Here is a 21956-nt window from a genome sequence, read left to right on the forward strand (position 1 = left end):
AATGTTCACGAAAAAAAAATTACATCATAATAATCGATTTCATTGTTAAATACAAAAAAAAAATTACATCATAATAATCGATTTCATTGTTAAATACAAAAAATAATATGCTATTTCAGTGATGTGATTAGGGTGGTGCAAAATTTAGGTTAAACCGAATTAATCGACTGAATCGAATTAAATCTGAAATTCAATTCGGTTAATTATGAAGTTCGGTTCTGAAATTTTAATCAATAGGTAAATTCAGTTAAATCGGGTNTTTAAATTGTATATGTGCATTAAAATACATTAGAATGAAGCTCAATTTTTATACATTAGAAGGAAGTTCATTCGTCCAATGATTTTATCTTCAATATTTCTATTTTTTATTAATATTTTTTTCAATGTTTTTTGTTATGCATTGTTTTCTTTTTTTGTGAGTTAAAATTCGATTTTTTTAAAAAAAATATCGGTTATTTCGGTCGATAACCGAAATAATCGATTTGAAAATCGGTTCGGTTATTTCAGTTTCTTTGAATATTTCGATCGGTTCGGTTATTCGGAAATAAAATCGGTTATATGTCTATTCGATTCGGTCGGTAACCGAATAGATTGATTCCACACCACTAGATGTGATATAATAGCATGAAACGAGAAAATAATGGTATTCTTAAATATTAAAAATATTATTTGAATTCATTCACGACAAGAGTAGTATCTTATTAGCAGTCTCACAGGTTTATATCCGTGTGACAGATAGATTCAAATCTTATCTAATATGAAAAATAATATTTTTCATGAATTGTGAGTCGGAGATCTATCTCACAGAAATTTGTGTAACAACAATTGTTATAAAATCACTTTATAAAAATATTTTATAAGTAATTTTCTATGCAAAACTTTTATAAGTTGCGTTACCAAATGGATTATAGCTTCTTATTTTTTCGAGATTATATGGATTATAACTTGAGAATGAAGTTTCCAACATTTTACATAAAATCAAATTTTAATTAAAGAAGTCGCTAATGCGACTCTTACCTTGACCAATGTCAACATCGGCGGAGTAATTGATCTAGAAAACGCAAAGCGAGGTGGGAAGGTGTCCGGAACTCTTTCGATCTGTTCTCTGCTGACTCACACATATATGTCCGATTAAAGTATCATTTTATGCTGCATATATTATCATGTTCGAAACCCAGCCCGAGATTTCTTCTTAGTAACTCAAACCAACGTAATTGATCGTAATCTGGCGGATTTCGTCATGACTTACGCTTCAAGAATTCTCAATCACTCCAAAAAGGTACCGCATTTTGATGGTCTTGAATTGTTGATCAGATGATTTTGTTTTTGCTTTGATGTTTTTCCATTTGATGCCTGTAAGGCTTTTTATGATTTCATTTTGTATAGCAAGGTTTCTGTTTGTGTGATTGTTGGTGGTGGTGTTATTATAATTATTTTGCGAATTTGTATGTGTTTCACTTTTGTCAGTCAGCTCAACCTGAGACATCATCATTCCCTTTTTATTTATATATTTAAATCTGGGTTTTGGATCTTTCCTTTTGGCCATATTTTAATCTGAACTTTTGCAGCATAAACTGCTATCATTGTATTTCCGTGGGTAGTCTATCTTTAAGTTGTAAATTCTGGAATTGGGTTTTATGTATGGTTGCAGGAAGGATAATGCCGCTTAGGAATTTAAGATTTATTAGATAATCTATTGACCCCAAATTTATTGTTTGCTTGGCAAGTTTGATTACATGTGCCGTTCGTTGAGAGCATCTCAAAGTAATATCTGAAATGGGACTCTTATCCTGTGAACATTTGACAATTTGAAAAAGCAGAATGTTTCATTAACATCAGCATTCCAGATTTCTTGGTTCAACTTGGGATCATTGTAAAAGGATTGTTGATTTTAATTCTGATAGTGGCTTATGAACTCATATTAATGTGGGTATAGTAATGTCAATAAATGTGCTATATGGTCATCTTCATCTTTATCTTCACTCAATGGATGTTACTCATCAAACAGACAATGGGTCAGCATTTCCCTGTTGCTGCTTGATGATCCACTGCTCTCACTTTTTCCAATTTGTATTTTGAATTACTCCCTTGCCATTTTGGTTTGCTTTACAGTTCAGACTTGCCCAGAACGTTTTGCGAAATGATCGTGCGATCATGATGCGCTGGTTTACACATAATGCCAGGCCATCAGTCGATAAAATAGATGGTAAGTTTCTGATAATTCTATTTGAGATTGCTTTAGTACAAGCGTTGTCTCTCTCCTCAATTGGAGGGCTGAGAGGATATGTAATGTGTTAGAATTATCAGGGTTTTCTTCCATTATTGATTTATTTATTTAATTATTAGTTGTCATCTTATCTAGTTGGTTGTTAGGTTATTAGTTGTCATCTTATCTAGTTGGTTGTTAGGCAGATCCTATTTTTACTAGGTTTTTGTTTCAGCTTCTTTCTCTCTCCTGTACTATATAAGCTGCGGCTTTTCCTTCAATAAAGTAGAGAATTATATTCTTAAAACCTACATGGTATCAGAGCGCCTTTAATTTTCCTTCATGGCAGCAAACGCTGGCAATAAAGGTGTAACCTTTGGCTCATTCGGATTAACATCTGAGACAGAGGTAACCTCAGGAAATACTGCTCCTACCCCTATACACGACATGACGTCTAACTCAATTCAAATTACTGTCCATCGGTTAAATGGTCAGAATTTTCTGGAGTGGTCTCAATCAGTAAAGTTGGCAGTTGATGGACGAGGAAAACTAGGATATCTGACTGGAGAAACAGCCAAACCTGCAGAGGCAGAGCCAACCTTCAAGACATGGAGGTCGGAGAACTCTCTGGTCATGGCATGGCTTCTCAATTCAATGGAACTTTCCATTGCTAAACCCCACATGTTTATGAAGACCGCGAAAGAGGTGTGGGATTCAGTCAGAGAGACCTATTCTGACTCTGAGAATTCTTCCCAGATTTTTGAGTTAAAAACAAAACTCTGGAACTTGAAGCAAAATGATAGGGAGGTTACAATCTACTACAACGAGATGGCGGCCCTGTGGCAGGAGCTAGACCAACATTATGATGATGTGTGGGAGAGCAAGGAGGACTTTGCGAGGCAGAAGAAGAGGGAAGAGAATGATCGTGTCTATGTATTCTTGGCTGGAATGAGTCAAGACTTGGATGAAGTCAAGGGGAGAATACTTGGCCGAAGACCTCTTCCATCAATCAGAGAAGTTTTCTCTGAGATTCGCCAAGAAGAAAGCAGAAAAAAGGTTATGAATAACCAGGTGATACATGAGACTAATGGAGGGTCTGCGAATGATACATCTGCTCTTGTGTCCCGCGGTACTGATCCAGGATACAACCTCGACAAGAAGAAGAAGCCATGGTGTGACCATTGCAAAAAGGCATGGCATACTCGTGAGACATGTTGGAAGCTTCATGGAAAGCCCGCCGACTGGAAGAAACGTCCTGAGAGAGCCCTGCAAACTACTTCTGAACCAACACAAGGGACATCAACCAACTCTGGACAGTTTTCGTTCACTAAGGACCAGATAGATCAGCTTCTCAGGTTACTTCAACCATCGAACCCAACACCTTCCAATTGTACCCTTGCTCAAAATGGTAAAGTCCCTGGTATGTCTCTCTTGTGTTCTCAGCCTGATTGTACCTGGATCATAGATTCAAGTGTAACTGACCATATGACCGGGTCCCCTACATTTTTTTCTACCTATAAACCATGTGCAGGGAATAGGAAAGTTAGAATTGCAGATGGCTCCTTCACTCCTATTGCAGGAATGGGAGACATTAAACTGTCATCCACCATAACCCTGCTAAATGTTCTCCATGTCCCTAAATTGTCATGTAGCCTTATCTCAATAAGTAAACTAACCCGTGACCTTCAATGCCAAGTTAAATTTAATGATTCTCATTGTGACTTTCAGGATGTGGTCTCGGGGAAGATGATTGGCAATGCTAGAGAATACGGTGGTCTCTATATTCTTGATGGTGAAACCGAATCTTGTAAACTTGCTCAAGTTTTTTCCGGGTTGAAAACTACTTTTATTGATCCGAATAATGAGATTTATTTATGGCATTTCCGTTTAGGACATCCTAGTTTCCATTATATGCAACATTTGTTTCCCAAGTTATTTTTGAATAAAAATCCCTCTATATTTAAATGTGAAATTTGTGCCTTGGCAAAACATCATAGATCCTTTTATCCTCCAAGACACTATCAACCGAGCAGACCCTTCTCACTAATTCATAGTGATGTTTGGGGTCCTTCTCGTGTCACTAGCTGTTTTGGTAAAAGATGGTTTGTAACGTTCATAGATGATCATACTCGTGCATGTTGGGTGTTTTTATTGAAAGAAAAATCAGAAGTGGAGACTGTTTTTAAACACTTCAACCATATGATTAATACTCAGTTTCAAACAAATGTGCAAATGTTAAGAAATGACAATGGAGGAGAGTATTTTAGGGAAATTTTAGGACAATTTTTTAAAGAGAAAGGTATTGTTCAACAAAGTTCATGCCCTGATAGTCCACAACAGAATGGTGTGGCTGAGAGAAAAAATAGGCACATTTTGGAAATAACTCGTGCACTCCTATTCACCAATAAGGTTCCTAAATACTTGTGGGGAGAAGCAGTCTTGACTGCAGTATATTTGATGAATAGGTTACCTTCTAAGGTGTTAAATTTTCAGACTCCTCTTGATAAACTTAAGGAACACTTTCCAAACTCTAAATTGTTTTCAAATCCCCTCACCTTGCGCACGTTTGGTTGTACTGTTTTTGTAAGAAATTTGGATCGAAACATGAGTAAGTTAGATCCTAAGGCAAAAAAATGCGTGTTTGTAGGGTATGGCTCTACTCAAAAGGGTTATAAGTGTTTTGATCCAATGTCCAAAAAAATGTATACTTCTTTCGATGTAGCGTTTTTTGAAGATAGATCATATTTTGGGACTCATCTTCAGGGGAAGTTAAGAGGTGTTGAAGATTCGGAAATGTTAAGAGGTTCGGAAATGTTGGAAATGTTTCCTTCTACTATTTCAAACCAAAATAATAAAAATATACTGAGTAATGACTCCTCTTCTGAACATAATAAGGGGACAACTAACACTCTAGAACAAAACCCTATAAATCTGGTTGAGGAATCGCCTATTTCCCCATCGACTCCTAACACGGATAAACTGCATAATAATGACATTGGACCTAATGGTCAAACTAATTCTCAGAGTTCTCCGATTAATAAAATCAATAATCAACAGGGAAAATTCTACGATCAAGTCTACCAGAGAAGATTTCCAAATCAAGAAGTTAGAGACACCGTACCTCTTCATTCTCAAGCATCTGACCAAGAGCCATCTCCTGAAGGTAAGGTCTCAGACCCCCTTGATCTCCCAATTGCCCTTAGAAAAGAAAAAAGGTCTTGTGCTAAATACCCTGTATCTAACTTTGTTACCTACAATAGATTGTCCCCAAAATTCTCAACCTTTTCAGGAAATGTTTCCTCTGTACACATACCAAAAAATATACAAGAAGCCCTAGAAAGTCCTGAGTGGAAGGAAGCTGTTTATGAGGAGATTGGTGCCCTTGAGAAGAATCAGACGTGGGCAATGGAGAGTCTGCCTAAAGGAAAAACAACCGTAGGATGCAAGTGGGTTTTTACACCCAAGTTCAATGCTGATGGAAGCCTTGACAGGTACAAAGCACGGCTGGTTGCAAAGGGGTTCACTCAGACCTACGGTATTGATTATTCAGAGACATTTGCTCCAGTTGCTATGATGAATACAGTTCAAATCTTGTTGTCAATTGCAGTCAATCTGGACTGGCCTTTACAGCAGCTTGATGTAAAGAATGCCTTCCTAAATGGTAACCTAGACGAGGAAGTGTTCATGGATCCCCCTCCCGGCTTTGAAACTAACTTCGGGACTAAGGTATGCAAGCTACAAAAGGCCCTATATGGACTTAAACAGTCCCCAAGGGCATGGTTTGGCAGATTCACAAGTTTTGTTCTGGATCAAGGATACCTACAAGCTCAATCCGATCATACTATGTTCATGAAGTTCTCAGGGTCAAGAGTCTCAATTTTAATTGTCTATGTGGATGATATTATTCTCACAGGTGATGACATTGAGGAAATGAGTTCACTAAAAACTAGACTATCCAAAGAATTCGAGATCAAAGACCTAGGAGGACTAAAGTACTTTCTGGCCATGGAATTCGCACGATCTAAGAAAGGACTTGTTGTTTCTCAGCGCAAGTATATACTCGATCTTCTGGAGGAAACTGGTATGAGTGGGTGTAAACCAGTAGATACTCCTATTGATGCAAACAAGAAACTTGGCGAGATGAGCTGCAAATCTCCGGCCGATGTGCATCAGTATCAGAGGCTAGTTGGCAAACTGATTTACCTCTCTCATACTCGACCCGACATAGCTTTTGCGGTTAGCCTTGTCAGTCAGTTTATGCACGCGCCGTCTAGAGATCATCTTGAAGCAGCAAATAGGATCTTAAGGTACCTGAAAGGATGCCCGGGCAAAGGACTTTGTTTCAAGAAGAGTGGCAGCAGGAATATTGAGGTATATACTGATGCTGATTGGGCTGGTTCTGTGACAGATAGGAAGTCTACATCGGGTTACTGCACGTTTCTATGGGGAAATCTAGTCACGTGGAGAAGTAAAAAGCAGAGTGTGGTAGCTCGTAGTAGTGCAGATGCTGAATTTAGGGCAATGGCTAATGGGATAACTGAAGTTTTGTGGGCTCAACGTGTTATGAAAGATTTGAGGCTTGAGTTTACATTACCGATCAGATTATATTGTGACAATAAGGCGGCGATTAGTATAGCTCACAATCCAGTTCAGCATGACCGAACCAAACATATTGAAGTGGACAGGCACTTCATAAAGGAGAAACTGGATCAAGGTCTGATCTGCACACCATTTGTTCCTTCCTCAGCACAGGTGGCTGATATCTTCACAAAGGGCCTGTTCAAACCTGTGTTCGAGGGCCTTGTAAGCAAGTTGGGCATGTTTGACATTTATGCACCAACTTGAGGGGGAGTGTTAGAATTATCAGGGTTTTCTTCCATTATTGATTTATTTATTTAATTATTAGTTGTCATCTTATCTAGTTGGTTGTTAGGTTATTAGTTGTCATCTTATCTAGTTGGTTGTTAGGCAGATCCTATTTTTACTAGGTTTTTGTTTCAGCTTCTTTCTCTCTCCTGTACTATATAAGCTGCGGCTTTTCCTTCAATAAAGTAGAGAATTATATTCTTAAAACCTACATAAGTGAGGTGGTGCCCACCTTCCACCAATGAAGATTATGCTTTCTATTTGAGTAAATTTATGGAGGTTATGTTTCACCTAAAAATAGTTCTATAGGGATGTTTACGAGAATGCGGTCCTTGGAACCTGCTAAACTGGCACTATGTTACCCCTTCTTTGGCAATGGACTTCTTACATTGGTTTCCTGCTGCTTGAGTATCCAACTATTGTGGAACTTAAAATGCAACACAAATCTCTGTAGATGTGCTTTTTGACCAAAATCATTATTCATCTATCCATCAAGTTGGCATCACATGTTTGTTTCTGAAGATTTAAATTTTCAGCAAGGAGTGGTTAGCTTCTATGTTTTCTGCACATCAATGCTTAAGATGCTCTTAACTTAGGTGCCGGATCAAATTTTCTTTTTGTTAGGCAGTTAGGTCATGTTTGCATTTAAATGACAGAATGATGATGCTTTAGTTACTTAAATCACTTAAAATTTTCAACTATGTGCTGTGTAAAGAGGTGTTGCAAGATAGAGAATCATTACAAATTACCCTACTCAGATGGAATTAGGGACTTTCATAGCAAGATTGTAGTACCTTCTTGTATGACATTATTGTGTTCTGTATTATGCTCTTGCATTTCGGTTATTCATTCAATGTGATGTGTGTTGTTCTACAGAAGTTTCAAGGTCCAGACAACTTGGTCTTGGATCTGGAGACAAGCGTGGCATTTCTAAGTTTTCCAGTGAAGACTGTTTTTCTATCAGTAGCCGAGCAGTGAATCCCACCAAGGTGATTAGATTCATTGAAAAATCATCCTTTCTTATTAGCATGCTGTGGGATTATTAGACTGTTATTTGGTAAGTTGAAGTTTAAATTATGTAATGCAGGAATTAACTATGAAAATGTGCAAGGGAAATACTCTGTTCGCACGGAAGATGCATGCATCAGCAATAGGCGTAGAGTTTGACAGGTTTTTATGCTTGATAGTTTTTATTGCAACTTCTGCCTTCATGAACTGAAAAATGATCTCATCGCTCCTATTTTAATTATGTCCAGTAGACATCGAAGCTCAGCCAGAAGTTTTTCAACAGAGTCAGGTTAGTTTTATATTGGATTAATACTAGTAAATCACTTTGAAAACCTGAAGCTTCACCCTTGTGACACAGGCTATTAAATTAATTGATATTGGAAGGTTAGATGTGGGTCTGGCCTCTTGTTCTCCGTGTTTGAAAACTATGTTTCTCTGTTAAATGATGACATATTGAAGTTACTTCTTCCACAGTTTAAAGTTAACACTCAATGTAAAATCTTAACGCGTATAATGAACTCCATATTTCGACCTTAGTCGCTACTTGCTAGGATGTTGGATTGTTTTGTTTGATTTACATCATTCGCAAAAGCTTTTGTTTTGAGGTGTATCTATCTACACCAATTTTGCCACTTTCAGGTCTTCCGCCACACGAAGAGATTGGGATGCCTTCTCTGTCACCTACCATGACAGAGGCAAGCATAATTCCAATATTATCCTAGTCATCTCATTCTGTACATACCACTACCATACTAAATGCTTCTTCTATTACAATATTGCAGGGAAATATTGCTAGGTGGTTGAAGAAAGAGGGCGACAAAGTTTCTACAGGAGAAGTGCTCTGTGAAGTGGAAACCGTGCGTCCTTTCAATTTCCGTGCTGTCTTTTCTTCAGTGAATTTAGTTCTTCATAATGTTCATCAAAATTTTGTATATCAAATTTTTATATTCCCTTAATATCTCCAGGACAAAGCTACGGTTGAAATGGAGTGCATGGAGGAAGGATATCTTGCAAAAATTTTACGTGGTGATGGCTCAAGTGGGATAAAAGTTGGCGAGGTATGTGTATGATAAGGTGTTAGGACTTTTAGTTCAGCCCATCTCTTGCATATCAGCTGAGCATTGTGTCTAGATACATGAAGATAAGCAGGTCATGAGAATCAAATTACATTTATATGAAATAATCTTTGACAAAATGGAAGAAGTTGATGTCCGTTACGTTGGTCATAGTTTCTTGTTATTTACCGAGACACTGTTCCTTTTAACGTCTGAATCTATCAGTTGTTTCAAATTGCTATGAAATTGAATCTGACCTAGAATACGGTCAATGGCAATATTTGCTTTTTAATATAAAATTTACGTGCTAATTATCGAAGTTGTAAGCAAAAGAAACATTGATTCTGAAAATGAAAGAGCTGCCTACACTTGGTAAATGACCAGATTATAATATGATTGGCTCTAGATTATTGCCATAACTGTTGAAGAAGAGGAGGATGTTGCAAAATTTAAAGACTACAAACCCTCAACATCAGCTGCTGCAGCAGCTCCAAAATCACAATCTGCTCCAATCACACCTGAAAAAGAGACCGAAGAAGTGCCTGTTGCTTCACCAGAGCCAAAAGCTTCCGAGCCTGCTACACCTTCTCCAGCTGGAGACCGCGCTTTTTCCAGTCCTCTTGCCAAGAAACTAGCAGAAGATAACAATGTAATTTTGATCCTCTAACTATATATTTATTCAACTGCTTTATATCTGAAAAGGAATATAATGGTTGTTGTGTCTTTCCAAAATGCTACGATCTTATACATTGATAATTTGTTTCATTTACAGGTATCTCTTTCAAACATCAAAGGAACTGGTCCAGAGGGACGAATTGTGAAGGCTGATATTGAGGATCACCTTGGTAGTTATCTCTGCCTGGTGCTTCTTTGTAGTTTTTGAACTGCTGAGTGCTAACATGATTTTTTTTTTGCATTCGAGTTATGTCACTTTGTTTTTGCTGCTCTTTTTTTTTCCTTTCTTCTTTTTCATTTCTACATCCTTTTCATCGGATCATTCAGTTATTTTGGAGACAGTATATTTATCTGTTTCCACCTTCTATGTTTTGCAGCTTCTCATGGTAAGGGAGTTTCAGAAGATCCCAAGGTGGGCAAGCCAACATCTGGTGCTCCGGATTACACAGACATCCCTCATACACAAATTAGGAAGGTAAAAATTTAAGCTTTGATATTAAATTCCCAGCATTGATGGATTGCTTTTAGCTTCATCATTGTCATCTTGCCAGCACAAACATTATTAATTAAGAAAGTTTGATCTAGTCGTTTGGGGTTACTTAAGTGGAGTTCTGAGCCATACAAACCCTTGGTGTGACTTGTTTTGACCAGAAAAATCAGATGTATGTTTTTCAACAATGCTTCTGTCTTAGTACTGAAATCGAATCTGAGGTTTTTTTGGGGCTTCAATGGGTGCTTGTATGCAATTGATTTAAATTCTGAGGACAAAAATTGGATTAATGTCTATAGCTTGCCACATTTTGATTTGAAATTTCTACTCCAGTTTAATCTGTGTTACCAACTGTGACAGATCACAGCGTCTTCGTTGTTGCAATCAAAACAAACCATCCCGCACTATTACCTAACTGTGGATACATGGGTTGACAAGTTGATGGAGTGAGTACTAAGCACTAATTTATGATACTTACCACTCGAAAATTTGTCTTGTTTGTGTTATACTCTTCTATTTTTTTTTCTTGCAGATTGCGGAGCCACTTGAATTCATTGCAAGAAGCTTCAGGTGGAAAAAGGATATCTGTCAATGATCTTGTGATTAAAGTATGAGAACTTGGAATAAATATTCTCTTTAATTTAGCTCGTTTGTCTGTATCTCTGTCTGCTGTGCTCTGGTTTCCTTTCCTTCTGCTTGTCATTTTTTTGGCAAAACACCAAAAGGTGCAAATCAGGAATTCACTTTGAATGAGTCTCCCTCCTTTTCATTTATTGTTTGTGTCTTCCTCTAATTCATTTTTTTTTGCTGGGGGGATCTGACAGTTTTGTGAGGGCTCTGGGAAAGGCTTCATTTGTTTCAAACAACTTAGATATGGCTTTGATTAAATCGAATATCTCATTGCTAATCAATGGACCAACCATTTTACTGCAGGCTGCTGCCCTGGCTCTTAGAAAAGTTCCTCAATGTAATAGTTCATGGACCAATGATTATATTCGCCAGTAAGTATTTTCATTAACTTAAGTAGGCTTTCAATCATTAGAGGCTACTAGTCTCTAAATATTTTGATCATTACAGGTATCACAATGTGAATATAAATGTCGCAGTGCAAACAGATAAAGGGTTATATGTTCCCGTAATTAGGGTGAGTTGTCTCACCAAAAGTCAAGCCATTTTGTATAGTGTTTGTCAGTGAATTTAACTCGTAAATAATATAAGTCTGTAAAAAGTACATGTGACAGTACTCTATGCCGATATTTGCAGGATGCTGACCAGAAAGGTTTGTCGAAGATTTCTGATGAAGTCAAACATTTAGCTCAGAAAGCAAAAGAAAACAGCTTGAAACCGGAAGATTATGAGGTGCAACCAAGTCCCACTTTATTACTTTTAGATGGCTTCTAGCGTTTTAAATGGATCTATAAGCTACCCTCTATGCAGGGGGGCACGTTCACGGTTTCAAACTTGGGAGGGCCATTTGATATCAAGCAGTTTTGTGCCATCATCAATCCTCCACAATCAGGCATTCTTGCAGTTGGTTCTGGTAAGATGAACTGCATCTCAGTGTAAGTTCCGATGTTTTTTATATGTGTGTGTCTATCCTCACCGCTTAACATGTGTGAGCAGCTGAAAAGAGGGTCGTACCTGGTACCGGTCCTGACCAGTATAAATTCGCATCATTCATGGCTGTTACATTGAGCTGTGATCATCGGGTAATTGACGGTAAGATAAACTCTGGTTTATTAAAACATAACACATTAAATTGTTTATCATAATTTTCCCAACACATTGCTTTACAGGTGGTGTCCAACAAGAACTTTATACCTTAACACGTCCTTTACGTGTATATGGAAATCAGGGAATGTATGCTTGAAATTAATATTTAAGGCACCCACATATATGCTGGTTGGGTTTCGGGCAATAAGAAAACATAAATAAGCACCCAAGACTGCCTTATTGACATACAAGTAAATTACTATCATGGGATTTTGAATATGTGATATCTGGCTTTGATACAATGTTAGTTACGACATTCTTAAAAGCTTGGCCCGAGCTCATAGAAAATGAACCTACCCTTGTATTATGTTTTATCATAAGCTACTACCAAAGCCATTGATTATACGTGGATGGTTCTAATAACATAATTTTGATGCTCTTTTTCAGGTGCCATCGGCGCAGAATGGCTGAAGGCTTTCAAAGGTTACATCGAGAATCCAGAGTCGATGTTGCTTTAAAACGGTTTTTACCTTTCTTCTACTAGTTTCTCCAAATTCTTCCTGTATCGACAATCACCAGGTCACGCGAGCGAGGCAATGGGACACGGCCACGGATGTCTTTCAAATGCTTTGTTAGTTCTACAACTGATTGTATCGATATTTTGGTTTTTTGACAGCATGATGTTTACGCTATTTTTTTGAAGAATAATGGGCACTGAAGCATGTGTCCTAAACTAAGTTCTTGCTCATGAAGAGTGGTGTAAAGGCCCTTTACCCTTTTCTGATTAAATAAGTCACTTGTCGAGGACATTGTCCTCTCTTCTTGTAGATTTTTTATTTTTCAGTAACCATTAGTCACATGCATATGATTTCTTGACGTAAAATTGTAATTAAAATAAAGTTTTATGTGAAGTATTTTGGTATTTTGGAATTCAAATTAGTTGTATAAATGATAAAAACTTAAAAGAATTTTTTTCTTTAGAAAAGACAAGAAGAAGAAAGTTTGATGGAACTAATATCTATTCATTTATAATGGAAGTGAGATATTTTATGAAGAAAAAAACTCAAAATACTAAAACTTATCGGCAGCTTGCCTTGATTTCGTGCAAATTACAACTAATATGAATTGAAACAACGATAGTAGAATGTGGTTGGAAAGATGAATTTGAAACATGTTCATTTCGATTATTTTTATTGTTTATAATAATACAAAATATAATGGAATTCAAATGACACTATTATTTGATTAACTTGAATTTCATTTTTATAAAGATGAAATATTATATAGAGATGTAAATGATAAATTTGAAATTTATGATTTTATTTATTTAAACAATAAAAATATACTTATAAATTTGAAATTCCTCGATGCAAATCGAATAGTATATTCATAACTTGCACAAAAACTCTTGTGAGACGGTCTCACGGATCATTTTCGTGAGTCGAATATTTTATTTGGGTAATCCATGAAAAATTATTACTTTTTATACTAAGAGTATTATTTTTTATTGTGAATATCGATAGTGTTATCCGTTTAACGGATAAAAATTTGTGAGATTGTCTGTAAAGAAACTACTCCTAAATTGAGGTGTCAGTAGTTGACCAACAGTTGTATAATTTGTGTTATATAAATTATTATAAAATAATGTTTTGGAAAACAATATGTTAATGAATTTTTCTCATCCCCCTTGGACAATTCACCGCAGAGATCGACTGGGGAGCGCAGCGAAAACCTAAATAGAACTCATCGCCGCTCCTCCGCACCTCGTTCCACCTGAGCATAAACCCTAGAACGAGCGATCAATGGCGTACCAGCCTCGAGCTCCAAATCAATCTACCAATAGCGACGAAAACGATTCAACTCGCCGACTTTACAACCCTTACCAATCCGTATACAATCTCCCCACCTCCCCTGAATACCTGTTTCAAGAAGAGTCGCTCGCTCAGCGCCGATCCTGGGGGGAGAATCTCACGTATTATACGGGAATCGGGTACCTTGGTGGCGCATCGGCTGGCGCTGTCAAGGGTCTTGTGTCCGGAGTTAAATCCATTGAGCAGACCGATACGTTTAAGCTGAAAGTGAATCGGATTCTTAACGGATCGGGCCATACGGGTCGACAGGTGGGTAATCGATGCGGTGTTATAGGGTTGATGTATGCGGCTCTTGAGAGTGGAATGGTGGCGATTAGGGATTCGGATGACGTCATCAACAGTGTCGCTGCGGGGTTGGGGACTGGAGCTCTGTACAAGGCGGCGGCGGGACCAAGGTCTGCGGCGGTGGCCGGAGCCATAGGTGGCGTGATTGTGGGGATTGCTGTTGCGGGGAAGCAGGTGTTGAAGCGTTACGTGCCCATTTGATTAAATTTTTTTCTTTCTCGGACAATTGTGATGATCGCATCGAGTAATCAAGAAATTGGAAGATTTTTCTCTCTGAATTCATGAAGCTGCAGTTTTGAGTAGTATCTAGCAATTAATTTCATAGACATGGAGTGTAATATTTGTTAGCATGTAGAAGACATGGTTTTTTGAATAAATTCCTGGAACTCATTTAGATGGTAATCTATGAATTTTGGCCCATGAATTTGTTGGACGGGAGTATTATGTTTTCCCATTCAGATCCTCCATTTCATTGAATTCTTTGGAGGACAAATGTATGAATGGAAATGTTTGGTGTTTTTCTTTTGTTTGTGTGCATTTTCAATGTTGTTTTCCTCTCTGATAGTGGATTTTCCCGGTAATTTTTCTATTAGAAAGCTCATTCACTTGTTATAACCTTTATATTCAAGTGTTACACTGCTCAAAAATCACTAAATAGCAGTCAAACGTGATTCAGATGTTCACACTTGAAAGGCTAGATAAATGTCCAGGGATACAGTTTTTTTTTATGTTACATTTGATGATCAACAATTGAAGGGACGTCGCTGATGTAGAATTCTGCCCGGTTGGTTTGAATGATTCTTCTTCGCAGAGACATTTTGGGGGTCTGCACGTAGAATGGAGCATATTGTCTCCTGAGCTTTCTTATGACTGGCAATTCATGTGCACCTTTGTCCTGATGAAATTCTCTTTCTTGCATTGGTAGCTTGGTGAATGGTGATTCAGTACTCTCCATATTCTATGTTCCAAAATATGTATCACCCCCTTGCATTTCTTTGTATGAATGACGTAATTAGATAAGATTTCAGTGATTCATTTATGCTGGATATATGAAGGTATAAATTTTTTTAAAGAATTGGTGATTGAATTTTGCAGTTTCATGATTTCATGTGCATGGGAGCTGCACAAATCTCCACATCAATGGCCTCGGACACTGTGGTGAATGCGTGGTTATGGAAATCTACCAATTTGAATAAGATTGGTTCTTAGTTAATAACATGTGTAAACTGTTGGCAAACTTGAGTTAGTTACAGTGATAGACAGAAGTCAAAGAATTGGAAATAATGGATTCAAAAGACTTTATGGTTGTTGGTCAACAGTTGTAAAATAACAGGAATATAACTATTAAAATTTGAGATAGTTTTATATATAAAATTTTTATTTAGTCTCTTTGAAAAAAGTTTTCTTTTTTACTTTTCTAATTGCAGTATGTCAGGCTGTTTGATGATTCATTTGACTGAGTTAATAAGATGAAAATAAACCTTTAGATAGCATTTCTCGAGTTTATTTTCGACACAAACAACTAACACCCATGAGCCTAGAATTTAGAAATGGAAAGTAAACTTGCATGCAGAGTCTTTGCAAGGTAGGCTTTATAATACTAAAAGTGCGCAGCAGTCATGCTCTTAATGTCACTCACGTCTGATACATAACAAAGACTTTGATTCAGAGGGATGTATGAACATATGATTAAGAATTTCCCAACTAATCCACATTTTCTAGTGTTGTGCTAGTGCCGCTTCCACTTCCAGATGTGTAAATGCGAGAAGTTTCCATTTGGATTTCAGGATTGCTGTTCGTTGTTTCCTAGTTGAACATGAAAACACTCTTCGTTATTGCGTTAATATATATGAAGTGATGCTAGTATAGTAAAATCTATTACATTTGATATAAATTTCCTGCTGACCTGACTTGAACCCGAGCTTTCTTGTTGAAATCTTTTATGATGAAAATTCGTACCACCAAATTCCTTCAGAAAAACATGGCTAGAAGGTGATGTTTGTGCAAACCTTTTATCTTGTGAATACACATGATAAAATTTGTTTTCGTCTTTAACTTCTGATCCCAGCTCCTTCAGCCGTTCCAATTCAGGTAATATCACGGAATCAAGATCTGGCCTGTCTTTTCTTCTCAATTCACAGCAATTCAAGGCCAATTTAGCCAAGGATAAAACTTCCTTAACAGGCCAGTCTTTCACCTTATGGTCTAGAATGTCAGCGAAATGACCTTCCTCTATAGCACTCTCAACATAATGTGTTAGGCCCATTGCAGGTTTGGCTGTCATGATCTGCAGCAGCATTACACCTAACGAATATATGTCTGATTTTGTTCCCAGCATTCCTGTTTGCTGGTACTCTGGATCAATGTAACAGAATGTTCCTGCTGGTGCTGTCATGTGATACTGAGTACTGGAATCAGCCAAAGTGGGTGGAACAAGCCTTGATAGGCCAACGTCACTAATCTTGCTCACGAAGTTTTTGTCTAAGAGAATGTTTGCAGGTTTAAGGTCACGGTGAACGAGTGGCTCTGGTCTCATTTGATGAAGAAAATTAAGAGCAGTGGCGATTTCTGCGGCTATTCTGATACGAATGCTCCATGATAAAGGTGGAGTGCCATTTCTGCAATTAAGCCTGTCTTCTAAGCTTCCGTTTTCCATGTACTCATACACGAGGCAGCCATGCTCGGGACATGCTCCCAACAGGATTACCATATGGGGATGTCTCATCTGACTCAACACCTCAACCTGTCGGATATAAGAAAACATGACATAAATTATGTGATCTTTTACACGTGGCAGTGTCGATTCACTATTTTATACTTGAATGAAGAAATACCTCTCTTTGGAATTGCTTTTGACCTTGCGATATATCTGAGCTCAAAACTTTTATAGCAACAGGTGTGTGATCTAAAGTAGCTTTATAAACAAGCCCATATCCCCCTTCACCGATCTTTTGCGAGATAGAGAAGTTCTTTGTTGCAATTTCAATTTCATGAATTGAGTACCTTCTATATCGAATCACACAGCGGGCTAATGCATCAATTGCCTTCTGCTTCTCTTCGGCCTCATGTTTGAACTTCATCTCTGCACGCTTTCTCTTGACTGATTCCAATTCTGCTATACGTTGTGCCTTTTGTGCTAGTTGAACTGCAGCTTTACACTTCTGCTTCTCCCTCTCCACAATGGCCAATGCTGCCTTTTGCGCTTGCTTAGCATCTTCTAGCTTACTCCATTCCTCCAATTTCCCCTGAGCATTATCTCTTGCCTGCATTAAAAAAATTTGTTAGTTAATTTCATATTATGGGATGCTTCACTATTTCCAGTACTTTATTTTTATCAATAAAATACACGGTTTATTTTGTAACTTAATTTACCTTCTCTCTAGCAGTTACAGTTTCCTGGCATGCAGCATTGTACATGTTTATGGTTTGCTTCAATTCTGCGTTCAATCTTCTCAATTCGTCCTCTGTTTCCTGGAATACACAGTAAATGATGTTGCATTTGCGTCAAATTGTTTAGTTTTCCAAAATTTGTTGAAGCTTTTTTAACTCACAGCTGCTTGAGGAGATTTGGGGCTCTTTGTTGAATCTGAAGATCGAGGCTGGTCTAAAAGTTCGAAGGAGACATCAGAGGTAAAACTTGGAACTCCAGAATTGTTACTCGATCCAGACAAAGAATGAGTTGAAGTCTCCTTGGTTCGGACCCGAAGATTCAAATTTGTCACCGACTCCTGGATCGCAGAATGCTTGTTTCTAGGTTCAATCCCACTAGTCAATGAACTGAAAGGTGAGTTGTGATTGCTGCCATAGGGTAAAGACTCGTAACTACTGTTTTCTGATTCCACATATGTGGGATTCTTACTCTTGTTGCACTTTTCCCACTGGGCCGTGTGGACAGATCCACTACTTTCTTCCGAGTTTTGAAGGGGGATCTTACTTCGCATGAGCCTTGTACTTGGAGTCGTTTGCAGATAATCTCTACTATTCAGCGGTGAATTATTCTTGCTTCCATCATTAAATGAGAACTCGGAGACAGCACTTTTCCAACTTCCTTGACTAAAATAAGATGTTCAAAATCCATAAATAGAATATGCTTGTCCGACACAGTAGGAAAGAATCAAATGATGGTCCAGAAACAATTCTACATAATCACTCTGAAAGATTTGGCATGGTGATGATGCTGCACCATCACTATCGGTGATATGGCACCGTCTGCACCATTTGGTATGGATCCACTGTGCAATGACCAAATGATGGTCTAGATGATATCACATCAATTCTCACATTGATGTGACAACGATCTACACCCTTTGATCTGGATCCATTTTGAAATCACCGAGGGATGCCATTGCCACTTTGAGTGACTCAGACATCATCTGCATGCTTTTGATCTAATCACGTTTGGTTCTTGTGTAACTAAACGTAACGTGGTCAATACTTGGTGGATAACAACCATCTGGGGCCATTATTAACGTTAAAAGATACTATTTTTGAGCGAATCTACTCTATTATAAGAATACATACAATTGTATAATCCCAATTCAGGTATAAACATATTGTTTGCTGTGAATCCAACAAAAGAATCAAAAGTATCGTCAACTTACCGACGAAATTTTGCAGAATCTGGACAATGAGGTGAGAAAACATTCTGTGGCATTGAACTAGTTGCACTTGTGGGAGTGGAAGGTTCGCTACCAGATTTGATTTTCAACACTTTTCCCTTCGATACAGTATAAACTGTACAAGAATCTGGTGCAGATTTCCCTATCGAACTCGGAACATCTGTATTTCTAAATGCCCTGTGAATCACCGAAGAAATATTAAAACCAGGTGAGAGTATCATATATGCATGTACGTATTTGATAAGGTTCAATTAAAAAATGTACGATTCTTCATCTTTTTTAGGACAACGTGTTGCAGGTAAATGTATATACCGTGAAATGGCGCCTCGACTAGAAGCACCAAGAACAATGGTTGTGATGGAGTTAGCGACGATATACTCAGTAAGCGCGCCTGCAATGTCAAGGTCTCGAAGAACTACCTCCTTTGCTATAATCTAAAGACATTACGTTAGTGTAAAAATCCATCATCTGCAAGAAATGAAGCTTATATACACAAAATAGGTGGGACAAGCTTCAATTTCTAATACATTATAATGCCTATATATCTGTGGCTCTTGCCTACCCCTTCTCTCGATCCACTCTTCATCATGTAAATTTATGCAAATAATTGTGATAATTACCCCTTTTCGAGCACAAAAACTGCGATATGGAAGGAATAATTGTTGTGTTTCGGCTTGAGTAAGGGCGCGGCCTTCTTTTATCATACCATCCTCTGCCCAACATCAAACAATAGCTTCAAAATGCTAGAACCTTATCATTAAATTAAATTGAAATCTTGTGAATCATAAATGTATTTGAATATGATTGTGACAAAGATCTCATGCATACTGTAAAATTCTTGAATGATACTAGCCAACTTTCATCCAAATTAATTTTTTTTTTTAGCACAACGTCAAAGATCATGATTTGCATCTTCCTTCTCATGCTGGGGAAAAAAAACTGATCTTTTCCAAGAGCAGAGGCTAAAAATCCCGAGAACAATTCTTTCTTCCTTGAAGTCATAAATTTGTTATGCGCAAAACTATCTAGTTTTTACTACAAGATTATTTGTTACAGCAAAAATAGGAGGAAGAAAACCTACGGAGGTGAAAACTAGGTTGGCTGCTGACATGTACGAGGATGAGTCTATTATCCTTTAGAATTAAATTGTCGATGGCCCATTTGACGGCGAATTGGCTGTTCTTGTCTTTGTCAATTGCCACCGCTGAGGAAATGATCGTCATCTCTTCACGATAATGATTTGCCATGTGGGCGGCGGAGGAGTGGTTGCGCTGGACAACACGCCGCTGGAAATGGCTGTTGTTGGGTGGCGCTACCGTGGAAGGTCAGCCATGCATGCACCGGAGTTAAAGCGGCACCGGTTCACAATTAAAAGCAACAATTTAGTCAAATAGTTGATTGACTATATTTGAGGGCCAACTAAATTGTCGGTGTTGTCAAGTCATAAGAATTTCCACCTCTCTTTTATATACGGTGTCACGAATTTTTATCTGTGAGACGGGTCAACCACCGATATTCATAATAAAAAGTAATACTCTTAGCATAAAAAGTAATATTTTTTCATGAATGACCCAAATAAAATATCTGTCTCACAAAATACGACCCGTAAGACCGTCTCACACAAGTTTTTGCCCTCTTTTATATTTGACAACATAATTTTTTTAAAGTACATTTCATTTAAATTTTTTAAAAAAAAATTATTTCGTTACTTTACTGTTTTAAAACTCTGTTTGAGTTATGTATAAAATAAATTGATTTTCACTACGAAGATATGTCAGCGAGTGATTATGATATAAAGGCTCGTCAAAGATAAATTTGGATGATATGTTTGAGTCATGAATCCACTTGTATAACCCAATTATGTGTCACAAATAGAGGATTCAATAGGTTGTGTAATATATTGTGTTCTGAAGAAGATTTAGTTGTTTCAAAAAAGACAAAAACTTGTGTGGGTCTCACGAATCGTATTTTGTGAGACGGATATCTTATTTGGGTCATCCACGAAAAAGAATTACTTTTTATGCTAAGAGTATTACTTTTTATTGTGAATATCAGTAGGATTGACCCGTCTCACAGATAAAAATTCGTGAGACAGTATCACAAAAGACCTACTCTTCAAAAAATGTAACATTGGAAGAAATTGTGGCACCTTTCTTGCATATTATTGGACATGTAAAAAAAAATAGTACTATTAGAGCAATATTTGGACGATCGGAAGGAACTATTAGCAGACAATTTCATAAAATTTTGCGGATGGTGTTGAAAATAGGAAAGCTCTACGTCAACCAACAATCAAGTAGAATATGAGTGAGAGAAATATCGAGAAGTTGAAATGATTCTTGGTAAAACTCAAAATAGTTATATATGTTGTCTTGTACCGTTGTTCTTTAAACTAATTGATGGTGAATTCCAGAAGGCAGTTGGAGCTTTAGTTGATATATGTTTTTTAAGTAAGTTTGCATACTAATTATATATTTTTTATAAACTGTGTTTAGGTGAATATTATCTAATTGATGCTCGATATACATATGGTCCTGGTTTTGTTGCACATTTCAGAGAAACTTGATATCATCTTAACGAGTGGAGAGGAAACACTCCATAAAATTACAAAGAGTTGTTCAATCTTCGACAATTTTCTGCTTGAAATGCAATCGAACGATGATTTGATTTGCTAAAAAAAATATGCAATTTTAGCAATCCAAATGTTCGAAGAATATTGAGCTCGACGAGGAATTTAGTTGTTTTTTTATAAGTCAATTTAATTAGTTGGGTTTGAATTTACTTGTGTGTGTGATTTTTTAAAACTTATTTTACCAAGTACCAGATTGCAATTTTTAGTTGCACTTTTTTTTTAATCTTTTCCGCACTTAGATATTTATTAAGATGGATTGAATGTTGGAAATTTTGTTACTTTTAAAATATTTGTTCTGAAAAATGTTAATACTTTCTTAGAAGTTTATTTATATAAATTTGTCCAAATTAAAAATACTGAAAAATGTTAATACGTTCTTAGAATTTTATTTAAATATAATTTTTGTCCAAATTAAAAATCCTAAGCAAATTCCATTTATTCGAATTTGAAACTATTACTCTATTATCATAATATTTATTTTAATTTCAAAGTAGTAATATATTAAAGTTTTTATAGTTTGAATTTCTCAAAGATTT

The 21956-nt window shown here is 37.0% G+C and overlaps 3 protein-coding genes across 6 annotated transcripts; 2 read left to right on the top strand and 1 right to left on the bottom strand.

Moving 5' to 3' along the window:
• The first annotated feature begins 1016 nt into the window (after window positions 1-1016).
• LOC140986091 (dihydrolipoyllysine-residue acetyltransferase component 2 of pyruvate dehydrogenase complex, mitochondrial-like) lies at window positions 1017-12828 on the top strand. Of its 3 annotated transcripts, none has more exons than XM_073454081.1 (19): window positions 1017-1279; window positions 2113-2206; window positions 7949-8061; window positions 8160-8242; window positions 8329-8369; window positions 8720-8775; window positions 8863-8937; window positions 9046-9138; window positions 9542-9784; window positions 9908-9980; window positions 10188-10285; window positions 10661-10746; window positions 10833-10908; window positions 11234-11301; window positions 11378-11444; window positions 11564-11659; window positions 11738-11840; window positions 11924-12019; window positions 12461-12828. In XM_073454081.1, the coding sequence occupies exons 1-19, from the start codon at window positions 1241-1243 to the stop codon at window positions 12529-12531; spliced, it is 1671 nt and encodes a 556-aa protein (XP_073310182.1). In that variant the 5' UTR covers window positions 1017-1240; the 3' UTR covers window positions 12532-12828. The 3 variants fall into 3 exon arrangements, with proteins under 3 accessions (XP_073310182.1, XP_073310183.1, XP_073310184.1); XM_073454082.1 differs by having other exon boundaries at window positions 8332-8369; XM_073454083.1 differs by having other exon boundaries at window positions 7952-8061.
• Window positions 12829-13678: 850 nt separating this feature from the next.
• LOC140986335 (mitochondrial import inner membrane translocase subunit TIM23-2-like) lies at window positions 13679-14694 on the top strand. The gene has a single exon (XM_073454531.1). The coding sequence runs from the start codon at window positions 13816-13818 to the stop codon at window positions 14368-14370; it is 555 nt and encodes a 184-aa protein (XP_073310632.1). The 5' UTR covers window positions 13679-13815; the 3' UTR covers window positions 14371-14694.
• Window positions 14695-15574: 880 nt separating this feature from the next.
• On the bottom strand, window positions 15575-20233 carry LOC140986334 (U-box domain-containing protein 52-like). 2 transcript variants are annotated; one of them, XM_073454529.1, is made up of 9 exons: window positions 19870-20233; window positions 19409-19500; window positions 19101-19222; window positions 18771-18965; window positions 17721-18222; window positions 17542-17640; window positions 17004-17432; window positions 16076-16912; window positions 15575-15975 (listed from the first exon to the last, which is right to left on the bottom strand). In XM_073454529.1, exons 1-9 carry the CDS (start codon window positions 20033-20035, stop codon window positions 15874-15876), a joined length of 2544 nt encoding a protein of 847 aa, XP_073310630.1. In that variant the 5' UTR covers window positions 20036-20233; the 3' UTR covers window positions 15575-15873. The 2 variants fall into 2 exon arrangements, with proteins under 2 accessions (XP_073310630.1, XP_073310631.1); XM_073454530.1 differs by lacking the exon at window positions 19409-19500 and having other exon boundaries at window positions 19870-20231.
• Window positions 20234-21956: the final 1723 nt, after the last annotated feature.

The sequence above is a fragment of the Primulina huaijiensis genome, chromosome 10 (genome assembly GCF_012295235.1).
Source record: "Primulina huaijiensis isolate GDHJ02 chromosome 10, ASM1229523v2, whole genome shotgun sequence".
Taxonomy (NCBI): Eukaryota; Viridiplantae; Streptophyta; class Magnoliopsida; order Lamiales; family Gesneriaceae; genus Primulina; species Primulina huaijiensis.

Excerpts from the sequence above, each read along its gene's own strand:
- LOC140986335 (XM_073454531.1), top strand. The coding sequence starts at position 13,816 with ATGGCGTACCAGCCTCGAGCTCCAAATCAATCTACCAATAGCGACGAA.
- LOC140986091 (XM_073454081.1), top strand. The coding sequence starts at position 1,241 with ATGACTTACGCTTCAAGAATTCTCAATCACTCCAAAAAG. Across the intron at positions 2,207-7,948 it reads ATCAGTCGATAAAATAGATG|AAGTTTCAAGGTCCAGACAA; the intron begins GTAAGTTTCTGA and ends GTTGTTCTACAG. Across the intron at positions 11,660-11,737 it reads TGAAACCGGAAGATTATGAG|GGGGGCACGTTCACGGTTTC; the intron begins GTGCAACCAAGT and ends CCCTCTATGCAG.
- LOC140986334 (XM_073454529.1), bottom strand. The coding sequence starts at position 20,035 with ATGGCAAATCATTATCGTGAAGAGATGACGATCATTTCCTCAGCGGTG. Across the intron at positions 18,966-19,100 it reads AGTCGAGGCGCCATTTCACG|GGCATTTAGAAATACAGATG; the intron begins GTATATACATTT and ends GGTGATTCACAG. Across the intron at positions 18,223-18,770 it reads GATTCTGCAAAATTTCGTCG|TCAAGGAAGTTGGAAAAGTG; the intron begins GTAAGTTGACGA and ends ATCTTATTTTAG.